This window comes from Mustelus asterias, chromosome 10, assembly GCF_964213995.1.
Source record: "Mustelus asterias chromosome 10, sMusAst1.hap1.1, whole genome shotgun sequence".
Taxonomy (NCBI): Eukaryota; Metazoa; Chordata; class Chondrichthyes; order Carcharhiniformes; family Triakidae; genus Mustelus; species Mustelus asterias.
Window position 1 is genome coordinate 15109508 of NC_135810.1, and position 21479 is coordinate 15130986.

Genomic DNA, 21479 nt, shown 5'->3' on the forward strand with positions numbered 1-21479 from the left:
TTTGGACTGTGGGAGGAAACCGGAGCACCCGGAGGAAACGCACGCAGACACGGGGAGAACGTGCAAACTCCACACAAACAGTGACCCGAGGCCAGAATTGAATCCGGGTCCCTGGCGCTGTGAGGCAGCAGTGTTAACCACTGTGCCACCATGCTGCCTTAAATTCATTTCCATCTTTTAAATATTGGGCGGGTTTTTCTGGCCCCCAATGACATATGTTCTGGCGATGGAGGATCTTACTGTCCCATCACTGGGGAACGCAACATGGGGGATGGGGGGAGGGGGTTGTCACTGGCAGGACCGAAAGATCCCACTGGCAGGAAGGACTGGAAAACTTTGGTCATTAAGTAGCACGATCCTTTTCTGCACTCTGAATGCATTTGCTCCAGTTTTAGAAGTATGTGGTTGCGTCAGTGTTAAGTTTGCAACTGAATTAGATGTGACTATATCTGTTGCAGAAAAACTCCGACGCAGTATGCCAAACCTGGCGCGATCATTCAGTACCACGAGTTCACCGGACTCCTTCAAGAATAGCAGAAGTTTTGATTCCAACCTACAGAATGGAATTTCCCGACTCCAATCACCAGCATGTGAGTATAAACCATGCCCGTGAGAAGCCTTCAACACGCCTCCACATTTAAGAAAAGCTATACTTGCATCGGAAACGGTACAGCGAAGGCTCACTTAATTGGTCCTTGGGACGAAGGGGTTGTGCTGTGCTGAGAACTGAGTAAATTGGACTTGCATTCTCTGGACTTTAGAACAAAGAACAATACAGCACAGGAACAGGCCCTTCGGCCCTCCAAGCCCGCGCCGCTCCCTGGTCCAAACTAGACCATTCTTTTGTATCCCTCCATTCCCACTCCGTTCATATGGCTATCTAGATAAGTCTTAAACGTTCCCAGTGTGTCCGCCTCCACCACCTTGCCTGGCAGCACATTCCAGGCCCCCACCACCCCCTGTGTAAAATATGTCCGTCTGATATCTGTGTTAAACCTCCCCCCCCTCACCTTGAACCTATGACCCCTCGTGAACGTCACCACCGACCTGGGGAAAAGCTTCCCACCGTTCACCCTATCTATGCCTTTCATAATCTTATACACCTCTATTAAGTCTCCCCTCATCCTCCGTCTTTCCAGGGAGAACAACCCCAGTTTACCCAATCTCTCCTCATAACTAAGCCCCTCCATATCAGGCAACATCCTGGTAAACCTCCTCTGTACTCTCTCCAAAGCCTCCACGTCCTTCTGGTAGTGTGGCGACCAGAACTGGACGCAGTATTCCAGATGCGGCCGAACCAACGTTCTATACATCTGCAACATCAGACCCCAACTTTTATACTCTATGCCCCGTCCCATAAAGGCAAGCATGCCATATGCCTTCTTCACCACCTTCTCCACCTGTGACGTCACTTTCAAGGATCTGTGGACTTGCACACCCAGGTCCCTCTGCGTATCTACACCCTTTATGGTTCTGCCATTTATCATATAGCTCCTCCCTACATTATCTCTACCAAAATGCATCACTTCGCATTTATCAGGATTGAACTCCATCTGCCATTTCTTTGCCCAAATTTCCAGCCTATCTATATCCTTCTGTAGCTTCTGACAATGCTCCTCACTATCTGCAAGTCCTGCAATTTTGTGTCGTCCGCAAACTTACTGATCACCCCAGTTACACCTTCTTCCAGATCATTTATATAAATCACAAACAGCAGAGGTCCCAATACAGAGCCCTGCGGTACACCACTAGTCACAGGCCTCCAGCCGGAAAAAGACCCTTCCACTATCACCCTCTGTCTTCTGTGACCAAGCCAGATCTCCACCCATCTAGCCACCTCCCCCTTTATCCCATGAGATCCAACCTTTTTCACCAGCCTACTATGAGGGACTTTGTCAAACGCTTTACTAAAGTCCATATAGATGACATCCACGGCCCTTCCCTCGTCAACCATTTTGGTCACTTCTTCAAAAACCTCCACCAGGTTAGTGAGGCATGACCTCCCTCTCACAAAACCATGCTGACTATCGTTAATGAGTTTATTCCTTTCTAAATGCGCATACATCCTATCTCTAAGAATCTTCTCCAACAACTTCCCCACCACGGACGTCAAGCTCACCGGCCTATAATTACCCGGGTTATCCTTCCTACCCTTCTTAAATAACGGGACCACATTAGCTATCCTCCAATCCTCTGGGACCTCACCTGCGTCCAGTGACGAGACAACGATTTTCGTCAGAGGCCCAGCGATTTCATCTCTCGTCTCCCTGAGCAGCCTTGGATAGATTCCATCAGGCCCTGGGGATTTGTCAGTCTTTAAATTCTCTGACAAACCTAACACTTCCTCCTTTGTAATGGAGATTTTCTCCAACGGTTCAACACTCCCCTCCGAGACACTCCCAGTCAACACATCCCTCTCCTTTGTGAATACCGATGCAAAGTATTCATTTAGGATCTCCCCTACTTCTTTGGGCTCCAAGCATAATTCCCCACTTTTGTCCCTGAGAGGTCCGATTTTTTCCCTGACAACCCTTTTGTTCCTAACGTATGAATAAAATGCCTTGGGATTCTCCTTAATCCTGTCTGCCAAGAACATTTCGTGACCCCTTTTTGCTCTTCTAATTCCCCGTTTGAGTTCTTTCCTACTTTCTTTGTACTCCTCCAGAGCTCCCTCTGTTTTTAGCTGCCTGGACCTAACATACGCCTCTTTTCTTTTTGACCAGTCCCTCAATTTCCCTGGTTATCCACGGTTCTCGAATCCTACCCTTCGTATCCTTCTTTTTAACAATCCTTCTTTAGAACAATGAGAGGCAATCTCATTGAAATACTTCTGAAGGAGCTTGATAAGGTAGACACTATTTTTAATTTATTCATGGGACATGGGCTTCGCTGGCTAACCAGCATTTATTGCCCATCCCTAGTTGCCCGAGGGCAATTGAGAGTCAACCACATTGCTGTGGCTCTGGCGACACATGTATGCCAGGCCAGATAAGGGTGGTAAATTTCCTTCCCTAAAGGGTGTTAGTGAACCAGATGGACTTTTCCGACAATGGTTTCATGGACATCGTAGATTCTTAATTCCAGATATTTTTTATTGAATTCAAATTCCACCATCTGCCGTGGCAAGATTTGAACCCAGGTCCCCAGAACATTAGCTGAGTTTCTGGATTAATAGTTTCTGGCAATAATACCACTAGGCCATTGCCGCCCCTGTGTGTTTGTTTCCATTGGTCGGGCAATCTAAAACATGGGGGCACAGCATTGGGATAAGGGGCTGATCATTTAGGACTGAGATGAGGAGAAATTTCTTCACTCAGAAGCTTGTAAATATTTGGAAATCTCTAATTTTTTACCCCAGAGAGTTGTGGATGCTCCATCATTGAGTACATTTAAGGCCGGATTAGACAGATCTTTGGTCTCTCAGGGAGTTAAGGGAAATAGGGAACAGGTAGGAAAATGGAGTTGAAGCCTAAGACCAGCTATGATCGGCCGGGGCATTGAGTTTAAAAATTGGCAAGTCATGTTGCAGCTTTATAGAACCTTAGTTAGGCCGCACTTGGAATATAGTGTTCAATTCTGGTTGCCACACTAACAGAACGATGTGGAGGCTTTGAAGAGGGTACAGAAAAGATTTACCAGGAAGTTGCCTGGTATGGAGAGCATTAGCTATGAAGAGAAGTTGGCAAAACTTGGTTTGTTCTCACTGGAACGATGGAGGTTGAGGGGTGACCTGATAGAAATCTACAAGATTATGAAGGGCATGGACAGAGTGGATAGTCAGAAACTTTTTCCCAGGGTGGAAGAGTCAATTACTAGGGGTGCATAGGTTTAAGGTGTGAGGGGCAGGGTTTTAAAGTGATGTACAAGATTACACAGAGGGTGGTGTATGCCCGGAACTCGCTGCCGGGGGAGGTAGTGGAAGCAGGTACAATCGTGACTTTCAAGGGGCATCTTGACAAATACATGAATAGGATGGGAATAGAGGGATACGGTCCCCGGTAGGGTAGGGGGGTTTAGTTCAGTCAGGCAGCATGATCGGTGCAGAGTTGGAGGGCCGAAGGGCCTGTTCCTGTGCTGCAATTTTCTTTGTTCTTTGAATTGTTGAATGGTGGAGCAGGCTCGACGGGCCTCCTGGCCCATTCCTGCTCCTATTTCTTATGTCCTTATGTGAGGTTAGTCCAGCTTTGTACTGATTACATTCCTTATTTGACTGCGTGATATCTACTACTCAATCTGAACAAATCAGACTTCCCTTTTCTTATAAATCCCTTTCCACTCCAGTTATTTTAAATATTCACCTCATTCAGCCATGTGCCATTCTCGGGCTAAAAGGACGAGTAAGTGAATTGCCCACCAGCCTGTCTCAGGATTACCTCACTAATATTTTCTCAGAGACCCACAGGAGCACCACGATTGGGAGAAGTATTTTTCAATTGTTCACGGGATAGCTAAGAATTGACTGAGTTGTCAGCATAAATCTTTTGATCTTGTAGTCCACAGAGCTTGTTTTTGTGCATTTGAAAATTTTTTACACAGTCTTCCTGACCTTTTCATAACACCCGAGACAAACCTAATAACGTGTTAAATAAGGAGAACTTTGTATTTGTTGCTGTAACCCAGCATTGCAATTAGCCACAACAAACGGGGAAAATTGAACACACAGTGACCAGACCTTACAAATGTTGCATTTAAAATCTTTCAAAGGCAACTTTGTCTTGGAAAATAAGAAGAGAGCATGAGATCTGAGTTAATAGGTCCTTGTAAATTTGAAGTCATATTGAAAAGTGCAACATCAGTCCCAGGAGAGAGGGATTGGAATGCACCGTCTGAGAGTATGGTGGAGGCAGCTTCAATCGAGCAATTCATGAGGGAACCAGACTGATTCCTGGGATGGCAGGATTGCTATATGAGGAGAGATGGGTCGACTGGGCCTATATTCATTGGGATTTAGAAGAATGAGAGGGACTCTAATTGAAATGCATAAAATTCTGATACAACTAGACTGACTGGATGTAAGGACGTTGCTTCCTCTGGCTGGAGGATCTAGAACAAGGGGTCACAGGCCCAGAATGCAGGTTAGGCCACTTAGGACTGAGTTGAGGAGAAATTTCTTCACTCATAAGGTGATGAACGTGTGGAATTCTCTACCACAAGAAGTCTGTGGAAGCCAAATCATTGAATATATTTAAGAGGATTTCTAAACTCCACAAGCGCCAACGGGAGTGTGCTGGAGTATGCCATTGAGATAGAAAATCAGCCTTGATCAAGTTGAATGGCGGAGCAGGCTTGAAGGGCTGAAGATGTGCAGGTAGATGGACTGGCCACGCTAAATTGACGCTTAGTCATCCAAAATGTGTAGGTTAGATGGGATTATCCATGGTAAAATGTGTTGGATTACAGGGATAGGGCCGGGGCGAGGGCCTGGGTGAGATAGTCAGAAAGTTGGTGCAGATTCGATGGGCCCAATAGCCTCTTCTGCACTGTGGGGATTCTATGATGTGCTGAGCTTGTTTTCTGGGAGGGGCGGATCTTGCTGTCATGTGGTGTGGCTGAGACAAAGAGCATAAATGCATTTCAGGAAAAGCTTCATGAGGGAAAATGGAATGGAAGGACCTTCTCATAGGGAGATGAAGGGGGGGTCGGAGGAGGCTGGAATGGAGCATAAACACAGACCCAGTACTCACCTATAATTGGGTGTAACTTCTAAAGCTGGGGCCCGTGCACACTGTTTTGATGGAGCTGTTTCCTGAAGTCCTCAAGTTGAAACCATCCAGGCCAATTTTTACACCGGTTGTGACAGCAACTGCTCAGCTTGGCCGTGAGATATTCCAGGGAAGGAGTAATAGTGAAACGACAACACTGTACAGTGTATAAGGCTGGCTTCAGTTCTTCTTTTGTTCCAGGCAGCTGGCTGATTGATTCAAGCAGTCTTTCTCGAATAGGCACGGATTTACTCATTGTTTTCCTTTGTGCAATCATGGAATCCTGCTGTGCGGAAGGAGGCCATTCAGCCCATCGAGTCTGCACCGACCACAATCCCACCCAGGCCCTATCCCCATAACCTCATGCATTTACCCTAGCTAGTCCTCTGACACTAAGGGGCAATTTAGCATGGCCAGTCCACCTAACCACATATCTTTCGGACTGTGGGAGGAAACCGAAACACCCGCAGGAAACCCACGCAGACATGGGGAGAACATGCAAACTCCACACAGACAGTGACCCAAGCCGGGAATCGAACCCGGGTCTCCGGCACTGTGAGGCAGCAGTGCTAACCACTGTGAGTTCTACAACTAAACGTTGGAAGCATTTGGACCAATCTATGCAAATGAGAAGGTTAAGAGATGACTTAAAAGTTCTCAAGGTGGAAGATTTTGATCGAGGGGGAGAAATATTTCCTCTGGCAAATGGGTTCACAAACATGGATTCAAAGTTATTGGAATAGTATCTAGAGGGAGTTGAGGAGACACTTTTTTCACTCAGACTGATTGGAATCTGGAATACACGACCTTAAAAGCTGAATTTAAAATGAAGTTGGGCAGGTATTTGAAGATTAGAAATTTACAGGATTACGGACAAACACAGGAATGTGGAATTAAGCATGGTGGCTCATTCTAAAAGCCAGCATGATTGGCTTTTCTATGAGTTCATGATGAGATGAAGATCAGGTTGTAAAGTACAGTTGGGCGTGAGTTGTACTCCAAAGCAAAGTTCTGATAATTGGGTTTAGCATAATATCCTTTAACATAAAACAGCAGAAAACTGGAAATCTGAAACAAGCACACAATGTGCTGGAATTCTAGCTTCTCAGCTGATATCCATGGTGAGAACAGGTGAGTGAATGTTTCAGCCCCACTGAAAACAAGCCTGATGCACAAGCATTTCAGTCCAATCCAAACAATGGAAAGCACTGGCATAATTATCTGCAACCTCCTTAATAGAAAACTGGAGATAGATAAACAACTAAAATGATGGAAAAGTACATTAAAAATTGAGGGAACAATAGCTAACAAAATTCGGCACAATTCAAGGCAGAGATGGTGAGAAACATTGAAGTAAAACAGGAGAAGGGGGTAAAATAGAAAACTGTTAGCAGGTTGGGGCGTTAGCAGGGAAAGGGGCAATCATCAAAGTTATGTACTGTCCTGCAGTTACTATGTTCTGTCCACCGTTTCCACCCTTAATATCAACTCATGACTAATAACGTAACCATCCCATATCACCAGCGCATCGTACTGGGAAAAGGTGGAAGCTATGCTTCAGGACTGAGGTGACTGAATTCATTGTTCAAACCAAAGGGTTGCTTGAGAAAGATACTGCGCTGTTCCTGCGATTTGCCTCGAACCTCATTGGAACAGTGCAGAGGGGGTGGTCAGAATGGCAGTGGGATGGTGCGTTGGACCCGCAGGGAGTTCAGGACCTATTGTGGACAGAAGAGTACTTGGCAAAGCAGTCATCTAACCTGCATTTGTGTCATAGAGTTTTACAACAGGGAAAGAGGCCCTTCAAGCCATCGTTTCTGGGCCCACCATCAAGTACCTACCTATTCTAATCCCATTTTCCAGTCCTTGTTCCACAGCCTTCTATGCTATGGCATTTCAAGTGCTCATCTAAATGATTCTTAAATGTTATGAAGGTTCCCATCTCCGCTCCTCCCCCTCCCCACTTTCAGGCAGTGAGTTCCAGATTCCCACCACCCTCTGAGTGAAAACGTTTATCATCAAATTCCTTCAGAACTGCACACAGTACTCTAACTGTGGCCTCATGAGTGTTTTATACAGCTCCATCATAATCTTTTTAAAGTTCATTTATTAGTGTCACAAGTAGGCTTACATTAACACTGCAATGAAGTTTCTGTGAAAATCCCCGAGTTGCCACAATCCAGCACCTGTCCGGGTACACTGAGGGAGAATTTAGCATGGCTGATGCACTTAACATCTTTCAGACTGTGGGAGGAAACCGAGCACTCGGAAGAAACCTACGCAGACATAGGGAGAACGTGCAGACTCTGCACAGATAGTGACCCAAGCCGGGAATCGAACCCAGGTCGCTGGCACTGTGAGGCAGCAGTGATAACCACTGTGCCAATGTAACCTCCCTAGTCTTAGATTCTATGCCTCAGCTAAAACAGGCAAATATCCCATATGCCTTATTAACCAACTTATCAACCTGTCCTGCTGTCTTCAGAGATCTTTGGGCATGCATCCCAAGATCCCTCTAGTCCTCTGTACTTCCTAGTGTCTGACTATTCATTGTGTAATTAGTCAGTCATCGTGGTGAAGAGGAGATTGCAGTTTGAGCAATAAATGTAGTATTCTGTATTGATGAAAGGGCTCATGTCTCTCATGGAAACTGTGATGGCAGCCCAGCAGAATAGGGCAGGAGAAAGGGAGTGAACAGGCATCGTATCTTCTGCTCTTGCAGCTGAAGGTGCCGGGGAAAGGCAGCCGAAGGAAGGGATGGTAGAAGATTGAAAATAAGAGGGAACATCCCATCCACAAAACAGAGTGGAGGGAAGCAGGAAGCTTTGTGGTTGCAGGTGGCAGGAGCAACAGGAGACGATTTGGTGAATGCAGAGAATCTTACATGCGACAAAGATTAAGACAGTCTTTTAGTGTTTTTCTCCTTGCTGCACTGAGAGCAGGAATTTTATTTTAAACTGGAGCAGTTCTCCTATTGGAGCACAGTTCTCATCCTATCCATCTCCGTGGTAACACAGCGGATGGCAGGCTCGTCTGCCATCCAATCCAAATAAAGTTCACCTCCAAAAACCCCACTGGCAGAATCAGCCGATTTACCAGTGCCAAATGAAACAAGCTCTGCTGTGCCTCGACATCTATGTAGACAACTAATATTGAGGGGAGAGACACATGTCGACAGGATGTGACCTGCTGATAGAGGCTGCTTATTGCTTTGTTTGCCTTTATTCTTTGCCAGTTTGTCAAAATCCAGTATAACCAGGCTGTGAAAGATCAAACACTGACATCAAGTCTTTTCTTAGACTTATTAGCTTTTAATTAAGGGTACTGATTACATATTGTGTGCCTCCAATAGCGAAGCCCTCTTTCAGCCTGCTTTTACATGTATTAATACAGATAAACCCGGAGTTAAACCCTCTACCTGAATACAATTAACACCCAATGAATATGCAATTCGCAAGTAGATAAGCTACCAGCACGTTTTAAGAGAAACTATGGAAAAATTTGGGAATATTTTGATTCCATTGGCAAATGTGCAGCAGAGTGACTGGAATCATAGGATCCTCAGTGCAGAAGGAGGCCATTCAGCCCATCGAGTCTGCACCGACCACAATCCCACTCAGGCCCTAGCCCCGTAACCCTCATTTACCCTGCTAATCCCCTTGACACAAGGGTCAATTTAGCATGGCCAATCAATCTAACCCACACATCTCTGGAGTGTAGGAGAAAACCGGATCACCCGGAGGAAACCCACGCAGACACAGGGAGAATGTGCAAACTCCACCCAGACAGTGGCCCAAGGGTGGAATTGAACCTGGGACCCTGGTGCTGTGAGGCAGCAGTGCTAACCACTGTGCCATTGTGCCACAGTAATGCAAGCTAATGGTCTCGGGTGGGGATTTTCTCGTCCCGCCCATCATGGGGGTCGTAGCGGGCAAGAGGGCAGGCCATGCAAAGGTTCATTGACCTCGGGTGGGAATTTGAGGTGAGCGCAGCCAGAAAATCCCACCCCTCATGTTCTTTTGGCCACTTATTGCTGAGTTGCTGCAAGATTCATATTTATCACTCACAGTGGGATGAATATAACAGCAATTTAGCTTTCTGTGGCAACTTCTAATGTGCAGAGAGAAGCTTGAGTGCTTTGCAGGAATTGATAGTCGGCAATGACAAGCAGCAAAACAGAAAGCTTGGGATAAGAACAAGAACAGGGCGGCACGGTGGCACAGTGGTTAGCACTGCTGCCTCACAGCGCCAGAGACCCAGGTTCAATTCCAGCGTCGGGTCACTGTCTGTGCGGAGTGTGCAAATTCTGCCCATGTCTGCGTGGGTTTCCTCCAGGTGCTCCGATTTCCTCCCACACTCCAAATATGTCCGGGTTAGGTGGATTGGCCATGATAAATTATCCCTTAGTCTTCCAAGATGTGTAGGTTAAAGGGATTAGTGGGGTAAATACGTGGGGTTGGGGGCGATAGGATGAGGGTGTGGCCTGGGTAAGATGCTCTGTCAGAGAGTCGGTACAGATTCGATGGGCCGAATGGCCTCTGGCACTGTGGGAAATTCTATGATAAACAGTTGAAATTAAGAGTTCTTTGGGATATTTTAGAAGTGACATGAGCGTTTTGGGGAAGGAATTTCAGAAAGTAGGGTCCCCTTTTACGATGTAAAATGAAGTGATGCTATGTGGGCACTTGTTCCTATGTTGAATTAACAATCTCGTTTTGTTTGACTTACTGAACTGTTTTGACCAAAGGAATCGCAAATGAAACCTGGTGATTTTCTACTCCACAGCTCAAATCATTGGAAATGATATGTCAAATGCTCCCGTTGATTTCACACTCAGTTTAGATTTGTCAGGAGAAGCTGTACAATTATTTTGCATTTTTGATCCTTATACCTTTGTTGCCATTTAAAACCTCCTGTGGCAAAATACAGACCGAGGGCGGGATTTTCCAGCCGCGCTCACCCCGAAGCTGGAAATTCCCGCCTGAGGTCATGCCGCTGCACGGTCCGCCCCCGCCCGCTACCATTTCCGTGGTGGGAGGGACAGGGTACAATGCAAGACAGCAACCTGATTCATCTAACTTTCAGACTAAGCCGAGCAGCTTGTAACATGCTGGTAGCTGATCTACTTGTTAATTGCATATTAATTGGGTGTTAATTGTATGCAGGTTGTAGTAAGTCTTCGGAGGCAGAAGTCATTTCATCAGAATCCCTTTATTTACAATTCCAACAACAATGCACAGAGTGCTATCAATCACTCCTGGTTGAATACAAGAAAAAGACTCCCTGATTGGCCCATCAATGACTCCTAAATCAGGGACTTCTTTTCGTGTCCCAACCAAATAAACAAAATCAAATTAACTTAGGGACAACTCAAAAAGCACCGCTCCCTAAAAGGAGGGGAACCACCCGAAACAAAAAACAAAGCGGAAAGGAAACTTAAAACATCAAATTAAAATGTGATTAAAGGGGTCAATAATACATCCCAGCTCCTGCGGTGCCCAGCGGGCACGGAAGGTGTCAACTCTGCCCCCCGGACGTCGCATGCTTCCTTTCCAGGTACACCTGGCCGTGAATATAGTGCTCCTTAATCAGGGAGCTCATATTACATAGATGATTTGGAGTTATAGTGTGTCAAAATTCGCAGATGACACTAAGATGGGTGGCAGTGCAAAGTGTGCAGAGGACGCTGAAAGTCTGCAAAGAGATACAGATAGTCTAAGTGAGTAGGCGAGGGTCTGGCAGATGGAGTACACTGTTGGTAAATGTGAGGTCATCCATTTTGGTAGGAATAACAGCAAAATGGACTATTATTTAAATGGTAAAAAATTGCAGCATGCTGCTGTGCAGTGGGACCTGGGTGTCCTTGTGCAGGAATCTCAAGGAGTTGGTTTGTAGGTGCAGCAGGTAATTAAGAAGGCAAATGGAATTTTGTTCTTCATTGCTAGAGGGATGGAGTTTAAAAACAGCGAGGTTATGTTGCAGCTGTATAAGGTGCTGGTGAGGCCACACCTGGGGTACTGTGTACAGTTTTGGTCTCCTTACTTGAGAAAGGATATACTGGCACTGGAGGGGATGCAGAGGAGATTCACTAGATTGATTCCAGAGTTGAGAGGGTTGGCTTATGAGGAGAGGCTGAGTAGACTGGGGCTATACTCATTGGAATTCAGAAGAATGAGGGGAGATCTTATAGAAACATATAAGATTATGAAGGGAATAGATAAGATAGAAGCAGGGAAGCTGTTTCCACTGGCGGGTGAAATTAGAACTAGGGGGCATAGCCTCAAAATAAGGGGAAGGAGATTTAGGACTGAGTTGAGGATGAACTTCTTCACACAAAGGGTTGTGAATCTATGGAATTCCCTGCCCAGTGAAGCAGTTGAGGCTACTTCATTGAATGTTTTTAAGGCAAGGATAGATACATTTTTGAACAGTAAAGGAATTAAGGGTTATGGTGAGCGGACGGCTAAATGGAGCTGAGTCCACAAAAACATCAGCCATGATCTTATTGAATGGCGGAGCAGGCTCGAGGGGCCAGATGGCCTACTCCTGCTCCTAGTTCTTATGTTCTTATGTTCCAATTGGCCAGCCTCAATGGCCTGATTGAAGTCATTACACAGGTAGAGGGTTTAATTCAGGATTTAACCTGTGTTAATATGCAAAATGCTACAACTGTATGGCTACCACTGCTTTGCACTGAAGTTCATCAAAGGGCAACATTTCAGAGATCAGTGCAGTTGAGTGTAATGCCTGAGCAGTCTTCAAAATGTGCCAAGTGAAGGTTAAAATTCCTATAGGGAAATAAATACACATGTTTTAAAATGAATCCTCAACTTCACTTTCCTTCCAGGTCCTTCTCTCAATAAACTTCAACATCGAGTCAACAGCATCAGCCATTTCCCACTGTCAGTCAGGCAGCCACCCAAAGCAACAGCGTACGTGAGCCCGACTGTGAGTAACACGAATGGGATCCATAGTTCCGTCAGTTTGCATTCCATTTCCAGTACTGGCATCCCTTTACCGAATAGGCCTGGAAACACGGGAATACCAGGTCGGAGTGGCCTTCCCAGACCAACATCTACCATCGGAGGGAGCGGAATACCCAGGAGCAAACTGGCACAACCTGTTCGAAGGTAAAGTCTTATTGCGAGAAGTGTTTTTAATTTGTGAAATAAAGGTTTGTATTCTTTTCCATGTGTTTTTACTCTTAGTACAGTCAGCTGTTAACTAAGTTAAATTTAAGTTTATTTATTAGTGTCACAAGTAAGGCTTACATTAACACTGCAATGAAGTTACTGTGAAAATCCCCTAGCCGCCACACTCCGGCACCTGTTCGGGGACACTGAGGGAGAATTTAGCACGGCCAATGCACCTAACCAATACATATTTCGGACTGTGGGGGGAAATCAGAGCACCCGGAGGAAACCCACGCTGACACGGAGGGAGCGCTGCAAACTCCACTCAGACAGTGACCCAAGCCGGGAATCGAACATGTTTCGTGACTTGTCCAGAGAGAGTTGAGGATCAGAGATTTGAGTGCAGCTGAGTTTCTTTATGCTCCCGTCACAATGAGTTAACATCATTTAACTTTTGTTTCAGGATCTGGTGAAACCTAATCCCTGTTCCACATGTGTGTTTCATGGACTACACTGTACAGAGTTTAGTGGAGTCCATTAAACCTTTCACTCTATCTCGATCTTTAATGATATAGAATCCCTGCAGTGCAGAAGGAGGCCATTCGGCCCATCCAGTCTGCACCGACCACAATCCCACCCAAGCCCCCATCCCATACCCATGCACTTACCCTGCCAGTCCCCGTGACAGTAAGTGGCAATTTTTAGCATGTCCAATCAACTTGACCCGCACATCTTTGGACTGTGGGAAAAAACTGGAGGAAACCCACGCAGACATGGGGAGAACGTGCAAACTCCACACAGACAGTGATCGAAGCCGGGAATCGAACCTGGGTCCCTGGCTCTGTGAGGCAGCAGTGCTAACCACTGTGCCACCATGCCACCCACTCAGAATCTCCTGATGCCAACTCGAAAGTATCTTTGCGCATGCGTACTCGCCTTACTTGAGTTGCGTTGTGTACACTCACATTTCTGTACATTTGGATACATGATATTGGTGTCGGGGGGAGTTGGGGTTTACCTTGCTGTTTTTAATCAGCCCCAGACAGAGATGATCAAGCAGTAACCTGGTGCCAGATTTGCGGAATTATTCGTGAATAATCAATTAACTGTACCACAAACCATACAAAATATCCCTTCAAATTCCAAAATGTGCGGATTAGGTTGATTGGCCATGCTAAATTGACCAATGTCAGGGGGATTAGCAGGGTAAATATGAGGGGTTATGGGGATAGGGCCTGGGTGGGATTGTGACCGGTGCAGACTCGATGGGCCGAATGGCCTCCTTCTGCACTGTAGGGATTCTATAAATAGCGGGATACAGGCTTCTAATCAGCCTGCATTAGTAACTTCTAAAACAGCGAAGAAAAAATGATGTGAAATGGATATTGTTGATTGTAGGTTTATGAGGATTAAGAATACAATATAATGGTGTAATGGGAAGTATATTAACGAGTGTTAAGCACAGTATGTTGTGGTAGAGTGGAATGTAGATTAATGCGGATTAAATACGGTAAATGTAATGGGGATGGGAATGAGAATTATTGGAGATTAAGCATAACATGTGGTACATTAGATTATGTGGGCTGTATCATTAATACAGACCCTGCGATTGTATAGGAGCAAGAAGCATGCCCCTTGCATGTCCGGCTTCACCAAATGTAACCAACTTAAAATGAAGCCCAGTTTCAGTAGTTCATTTGTCCTCTCATACCATGCTCCAGCAACAAGTCATTATTTTGGTGTGGGCACACGTGTGTGCATTTGTGTGCTGTGTGTGTGTGTGTGTTAATATGTTAGGGTCTGTGCATACTTCAACCTTTTCCATTTCATTGTTCTTATGGCCACGATTATAATGCAACTACCTGTGCAAACTTGTCATGTAATTATAACCTCTTGTCAGTGAAACACTTGGGCGTGGGAAGGTATAATTACTAAGCAACAGCTTTACATATGTATTAGCGTTATAAATGTCGTCATAATTCATAATGGCAATATAAAAATAAGGACTAACTTATTACTTTAAAGTAGGTGGTGAATTATGTTAGCCCACCCTGATCTCAGTGTTCATCATCCTGTAACCTCGTTTCAATTGGAGGTGACGCTTCTCCTTGACTCTCCATGTTCAGCACGACAAGAGATTGATGAGTCTTCTAAAGTAGTCATTGTGTTACTTACCAAGCGTCACACCACTGGACTGAAGAGTGCAAATGCTAGAAGATCCATATTGTGTTGAAAATAACAGGGCCAATTCTCCCAAAAAAATTCAAAGTGTCGTATTTGCGTGAAAACTGGAGTAAATCACGTTCTTTTTCAGCAGGGGTTTCAAAATGAATCTCCCACACTCTGTGCACTGCAGAGTGCCGTAGCGTAAATCCCGTTGAAAATCTGGGGTTGGGGCCTATTCTTACGAAAGAGACTGGCAGCATAGCGCTGAGTGGGCCACCGCGTATGTGCGATCTGTCAGCGCCGAGATTGACGCAAGCTCAGGGGCCCTGTCTGCTTGATCATTGGCCAGCCCTGTGACCCCTGCATCGCCGGCCCTCCCATCCCACCCACGGCCCGATCGCTGGTCTCCCGGACATGTCTGGGCCAGCCTCGACCCCGCCCCCTCACCCCAACTTAATCTCCTGCCCCCCCCACCCTCGAGCCTCCCCCCTTCCCCCAATCCTCCCCCCTCCCCCTCACCGGCAGTCCCAACCACCCCCCCCGGCAGTGCAGTGCCGACACCACCCCCTGCCCCGCTCAGTGCTGACCCTGCAGCCTCGTCCCCCGAGCAGACTGCCCCCCCTCCCCCCAAGTGGGCAGTGCCCAGGGGACCAGGTTGGCACTGCTAAGGTGACAATGCTCAGGGGGTATCCCCCCAGGGCCCAACCCTCTGGGGGGCCTCGATTGCCCCTCCTTCACTCCAGCAGAGTCAGGCAAGTGCCAGCGCTGGGAGATGCGCTCAGGGCCGGATGCAAACTGTGCCAATCGGCCAGCACTTGAACTGCCCAGCCCAAAATCGCCCCCAACATATTTCCTTCTCAGTAAATTGACTTCACTGAGTCCCACTACTGCCTCACAGCACCAGCGACCCGGGTTCGATTCTCGGCTTGGGTGACTGTTTGTGTGGAGTTTGCACTTTCTCCCCGTGTCTGCGTGGGTTTCCTCTGGGTGCTCCGGTTTCCTCCCACACTCCAAAGATGTGCTGGTTAGGTGCATTGGCCATGCTAAATGTTCCCTCAGTTTACCCAAACAGGCGCCGGAGTGTGGTAACTAGGGGTAACTTCATTGCAGTATTAACGTAAGACATGTAATGAGACACTAATAAATAAAGTTTAAACTTTAAAATATTGTTGGATAATAGTGGACATGCAGCTAAGTCACAACCCAATATGTTATCCTGGAAATGGCTGTTCATGATGTTAGCGGATGAATGGAATGTACTCCTACGACCTTCATGCTGTTTAAACTGGAAGTGAAAACCTTTGCGGCTTGTGAGTTAACTTGCTGTGTATCTCTTGTCTTTTTCTCTCCCCAGTTTTCTTCAGCCCCCAAAGCCCCTCGCTGCACTCAGTTCTCTTAAAGATGGAAGCTGGAGAGACGGCTGTTACTGACCTTCGCTGCCCCAGAGACTGCTTAAGCAGGAGGGAGCGGTTCCACCATGAGACCCAGCTGGCTGGGTTTACACATGTCACAAGATGTTTGTACCTACAGTTGGTTTTAGTGAAAAATGCTCAAGTCTGGGCGAGGCACACGATTACACGAGTTTTGTTAATAAGTAATATAAGTGAACTAACTGTTGTAATATTGTGCTTTTATTGACTCCTGTAATAATCTCAAACTTGCAGATGCAATACCTACCAGTGCAAAATGCCTCTCGACCATATTTAATTTGTTTAATGTTAGGTTTGCATTATTCATGTTAAAGACTGCAATCAATATTACGATGAGTGTTTTGCCACAAGGGATTTTCTTTTTTTTTATTTAGGAAATTAAATTAACTTTGCCTTTGTTGAATTGCATTTGGACAAAAAGATACTGTTAACCTCTTGAGTTGGGAACACTCCATGTTAAGTGTGTGCTGCAAGCTAATACTTGTTGAACAAAACTGTGATACCTCAACTCAAAGCAATAGTTATTAACAACTCCAATAGTGCTGCAAATGAGATTTAATAATAAACTCTCCACAAACTGGAAATAAGGAGTTGAAACTGCCTCATAAATGAGCACATGTCGATGCTTTTGGGTATAAACCATGTGTATAACTGTTGCCCAATATTTGCTCATTTAAGTGTTGGAAAGAGGTTTGAATACATAGAATCCCTACAGTGCAGAAGGAGGCCATTCGGCCCATCGACCGACACAATCCCACCCAGGCCCTCTTCCCGCAACCCCACTTATTTACCCTGCTAATCCCCTGACATTTAACATGGCCAATCAACCTAATCCGCACATCTTTGGAGTGTGGGAGGAAACCGGAGCACCCGGAGAAAACCCACGCAGACACGGGGAGAATGTGTAAACTCCACACAGACAGTGACCCAAGGCTGGAATTGAACCCGGGTCCCTGGCGCTGTGAGGCAGCAGTGCTAACCACTGTGCCAGCGTGCCGCCCCAAACAGGGAACATCTCAGCCAATCTTCTATGACATTACAGAGTATTACAAAGTATTTACAGCACAGAAACAGCCTGATAAGCGTATGCCCATGTTGATGTCCCACATGAGCCTCCTCCCACCCTTCTTCATCTAACTCCCTTTCTTCCCCTTGCGTGTGTAGCTAGTGTCCCGAGTTGGCTGGACAGCTGATTAGTGAGACAGAGCAATGCTGGTTTGGCTCCCATACTGGCTGAGGTTATTCATGAAGGCCCTGCCTTCTCAACTTTGCCCCTCATCCGAGGTGCGGTGACCCTCAGGTTAAATCCCCACCAGTCAGCTCTCCCCCTTAAAGGGGAGAGCAGCCTATGGTCTTCTGGGACTATGGTGACTTTACAGATATCACCGTTTTTGTGGAAGCAAATTCTCCTCCCTCCCCACTCTCTGGGTAAAGGTTTTTCTTTTGAGTTTCCTGTTGGATTTATTAGTCACTATTAATATCACACTCTGAAATGCGTGTCTTTTCTGAGAATTTACATGGCCCGTTCACAAGGTCATGTTAGGTGAAATTTCATCGCCCAGGACAGGGTGTTGAAAATAAAAACAGCAAGTGCTGGTAAATCTCAGCAGGTCTGGCAGCATCTGTGGAGAGAGAAACAAGAATTGACATTTTGGGTCGAATATGAACAAAGAACAGCATAGCAGAGGAATAGGCCCTTCGGCCCACCAAGTCTGTGCCGACACAGATACCTCTCTAATCTAATATTTTCTTGCCTCTACATGGTCCATATCCCTCTATTCCCTGCCTATTCACGTATCTATCCAGATGCCTCTTGAACGTTGTTATAGAATCTGCTTCCACCACCTCCTCCGGCAGCACATTCCAGGAATTCACCACCCTCTCTGTGAAAAACTTGCCCCTTACATCTCTTTTAAAATTTCCCCCTCTCACCTTCACCCTATGCCCCCGAGTAATCGACCCTTCGACCCTGGGAAAAAAACTCTGACTATCCACTCTATCCAAGCCTGTCATAATCTTATAAACCTTTATCAGGTCCCCCCTCATCCTCCGACATTCCAATGAAAACAATCCAAGTTTGTTCAACCTTTCTTCATAGTCCATATCCTCCAAATCAAGCAACATCTTGGTAAATCTCTTCTGCACCCTTTCCAATGCATCAACATCCTTCTGGTAGTGTGGCGACCAAAATTGTATGCAATACTCCAAATGCGGCCTAATCGAAGTCTTATACAGCTGCAAAATCATTTTCCAATTCCCATACTCAACACCCCGACCGATGAAGGCCAGCATGCCATATGTCTTCTTGACCACCTTGTCCACCAGAGTTGGCACCTTCAGGAAACTGTGGATCTGCATGCCTAGATCCCTCTGTTTGCTAATATTTCTAATGGCTCTACCATTTACTGTGTACTTTACATCTGCAATACACCTTCCAAATCGCATCACCTCACATTTGTCCGGGTTAAATTCCATCTGCCATCTTTCGGCCCAGGTCTCCAGCTGATTTATATCCTGCTGTTTTCTCAGACAATCTTCCTCACTATCTGCTACTCCCCCAATTGTTGTATCATCTGCAAATTTGCTAATCAGACCACCTATGTTTTCCTCCAAGTCATTTATATATATCACAAACAGAGGCCCCAGCACCGATCCTTGTGGAACACCGCTTGTCACAGACCTCCAGTTAGAAAAGTACCCTTCCACTGCCACTCTCTGCTTTCTATGTCCAAATGTGGAGATGCCGGTGTTGGACTGGGGTAAACACAGTAAGGAGTCTAAGAACACCAGGTTAAAGTCCAACAGGTTTATTTGGTAGCAAACGCCACTAGCTTTCGGAGCGCTGCTCCTTCGTCAGGTGAGTGGGAGATCTGTGGAAACTCTGTGGATCTTTGGAAACTCTGTGTTTTTCTCTCCACAGATGCTGCCGGACCTGCTGAGATCTCCCACTCACCTGACGAAAGAGCAGCGCTCCGAAAGCTAGTGGCGTTTGCTATCAAATAAACCTGTTGGACTTTAACCTGGCGTTGTTAGACTCCTTTCTATGTCCAAGCCAATTTTGTATCCATTTTCCCAGCTTACCTCGGATCCCATGTGACTTCACCTTCTGTATCAGCCTGCCATGCGGAAACTTATCAAAGGTTTTACTAAAGTCCATGCATACAACATCCACTGCCCTGCTCTGGTTTGGACTTGAAACATTAACTCTGTGTTTCTCTCTCCACAGATGCTGCCAGACCTGCTGAGATTTTCCAGCACCTCTTTTTTTATTTTGGATTTCCAGCATCCACAGTATTTTGCTTTTATCAATACAAGGGGTAGGAGGTTATCTGAGCTTGGGGATAATATAGGGAGTTATATCCTTAAAAATTTGTACATCTCATTATTCCATTAAGAGATGAAACCAGACCTGGTGGGGCACATGGTTTTTTAGCGTTGTTTAACCTTATAGGCTTGACATGGTTGCAATCTCATTATTTTAACTTACAAATATGCCTAACACTTATTTTAACTTGTACAGAAAATGACAAATGTGTCAGTGCAGACTCGATGGGCCAAATGGCCTCCTTCTGCACTGTAGGGAATCTATGGGCGGAATTTTATCGGCACGTCCGCCTGAGGTTCATATGACCCTGTCCAAGGCCAACGGAGAATGCCGTTCTCTGTGTCTCACTCGCCCCCGGAATCGGGGCGGCGTGCGGGTAACATTCCGGCCTATGATTCTATGATTTACATGTGACACCGGGGAAAGCAAGGGTGTGATAAATGCTTTACATTTTGGAAATTATTGAAATGATTTGCTTTCAAGATATTTCTTCAAGAAATGTGTTGAGCGCGAGATTTGTTTATGCTGACCTTTGGGTACGGGGCCACAGTTCCTGAGGTGCCTGCGCTTGTTGGAAACAATGTGAGTAGCACGTAAAATACATGTGCCCATCTAATTTCCTTGTCTGTAATTGCTCCACTGTTGGTGGCCGTGCCTTCGATGGTCTAGACCCTGAGCTTGGTCATTTGACCCAATATCTCCCAATGTGGCCAAGTGTCATACTTGTAGAATGCTCTTCTGAAGCACCTTGGGGCATTTGGGCAGCTCGGTGGCACAGTGGTAAGCACTGGTTTGATTCCAGCGTTTGGGTCACTGTCTGTGTGGAGTTTGCATGTTCTCTTCATTGTGTTTTCTCCGGGTGCTCCGGTTTCCTCCCACAGTCCAAAGATGTGCAGGTTCGGTGGATTGGCTGAATTGCCCCTTAATGTCCCAAGATGTGTAGATCGGGGGATTAGCAGGATAAATATATGGGGTTATGGGGATAGGGCCTGGGTGGGATGCTCAGTCAATGTAGAGTCGATGGGCCGAATGTCCTCTTTCTACACTGCAGGGATTCTATGATTTCATTGTTAAAGGTGCTATATAAATGTAAGTCACTCAGTGTGTTGCCTGGTTTCTCATGGTCACAAGTAGCCCTGGACTCCATTGCACTGCTGTTTGTGCTCTGCATGGGTCTGACAGATTAGATACTGGGAGGATGCTTCCCCTGGTTGGGGGGTCTAGAACCAGGGGATGCAATCTCAGGATATGGGGTAGACCCTTTAGGATGGAGGTGAGGAGAAATTTCTTCGCTCAAAGGATAGTGAACCTCTACCACAGAAGGCTGAGGAGACCAAGTCACAGAATATATTCAAGAAAAAGATAGATAATCTTTTAGATTTTACTGGCTTCAAGGGGTATGGGGAGAAAGTGGGAATATGGCATTGAGATCGAGGATCAGCCACGGTCATATTGAATGGTGGAGGACCAAATGGCCTATTCCTGCTCACACTTTCTATGCTTCTATGAGTTGTGTTGTGAAGAAAGAACAAGCTTCAAACAGTCACCCCTTGTTAAGCTGCACTGCATTCAGTTGGCATTTAGGAGTCACCTCAATCATCCAACCTCCACAACCCCTCACCCCCATACTCCTTTCAGTCATGTCAGCCGCACACACACACCTCCTCAAATCTGCAGTTAGTCAGCTTCACAGGCATGTCACACAAACACACGGTCACACAAA

At 46.1% G+C, this 21479-nt stretch overlaps 1 protein-coding gene across 2 annotated transcripts in view; it reads left to right on the forward strand.

The window, feature by feature from the left end:
- The window catches only part of slain1a (SLAIN motif family, member 1a), a 121912-nt gene extending 102318 nt beyond the window's left edge, over positions 1-19594 (forward strand). Inside the window, exons 5-7 of one of the 2 annotated variants that reach the window (XM_078222739.1) lie at positions 459-590; positions 12550-12832; positions 19352-19594. In XM_078222739.1, the coding sequence (XP_078078865.1) occupies positions 459-590; positions 12550-12832; positions 19352-19370 (434 nt within the window). In that variant the 3' untranslated portion in view covers positions 19371-19594. Of the gene's footprint in view, positions 1-458; positions 591-12549; positions 12833-16355; positions 17013-19351 lie in introns of those variants that run through there. The other variant, XM_078222737.1, reaches the window with a different exon arrangement.
- Positions 19595-21479: the final 1885 nt, after the last annotated feature.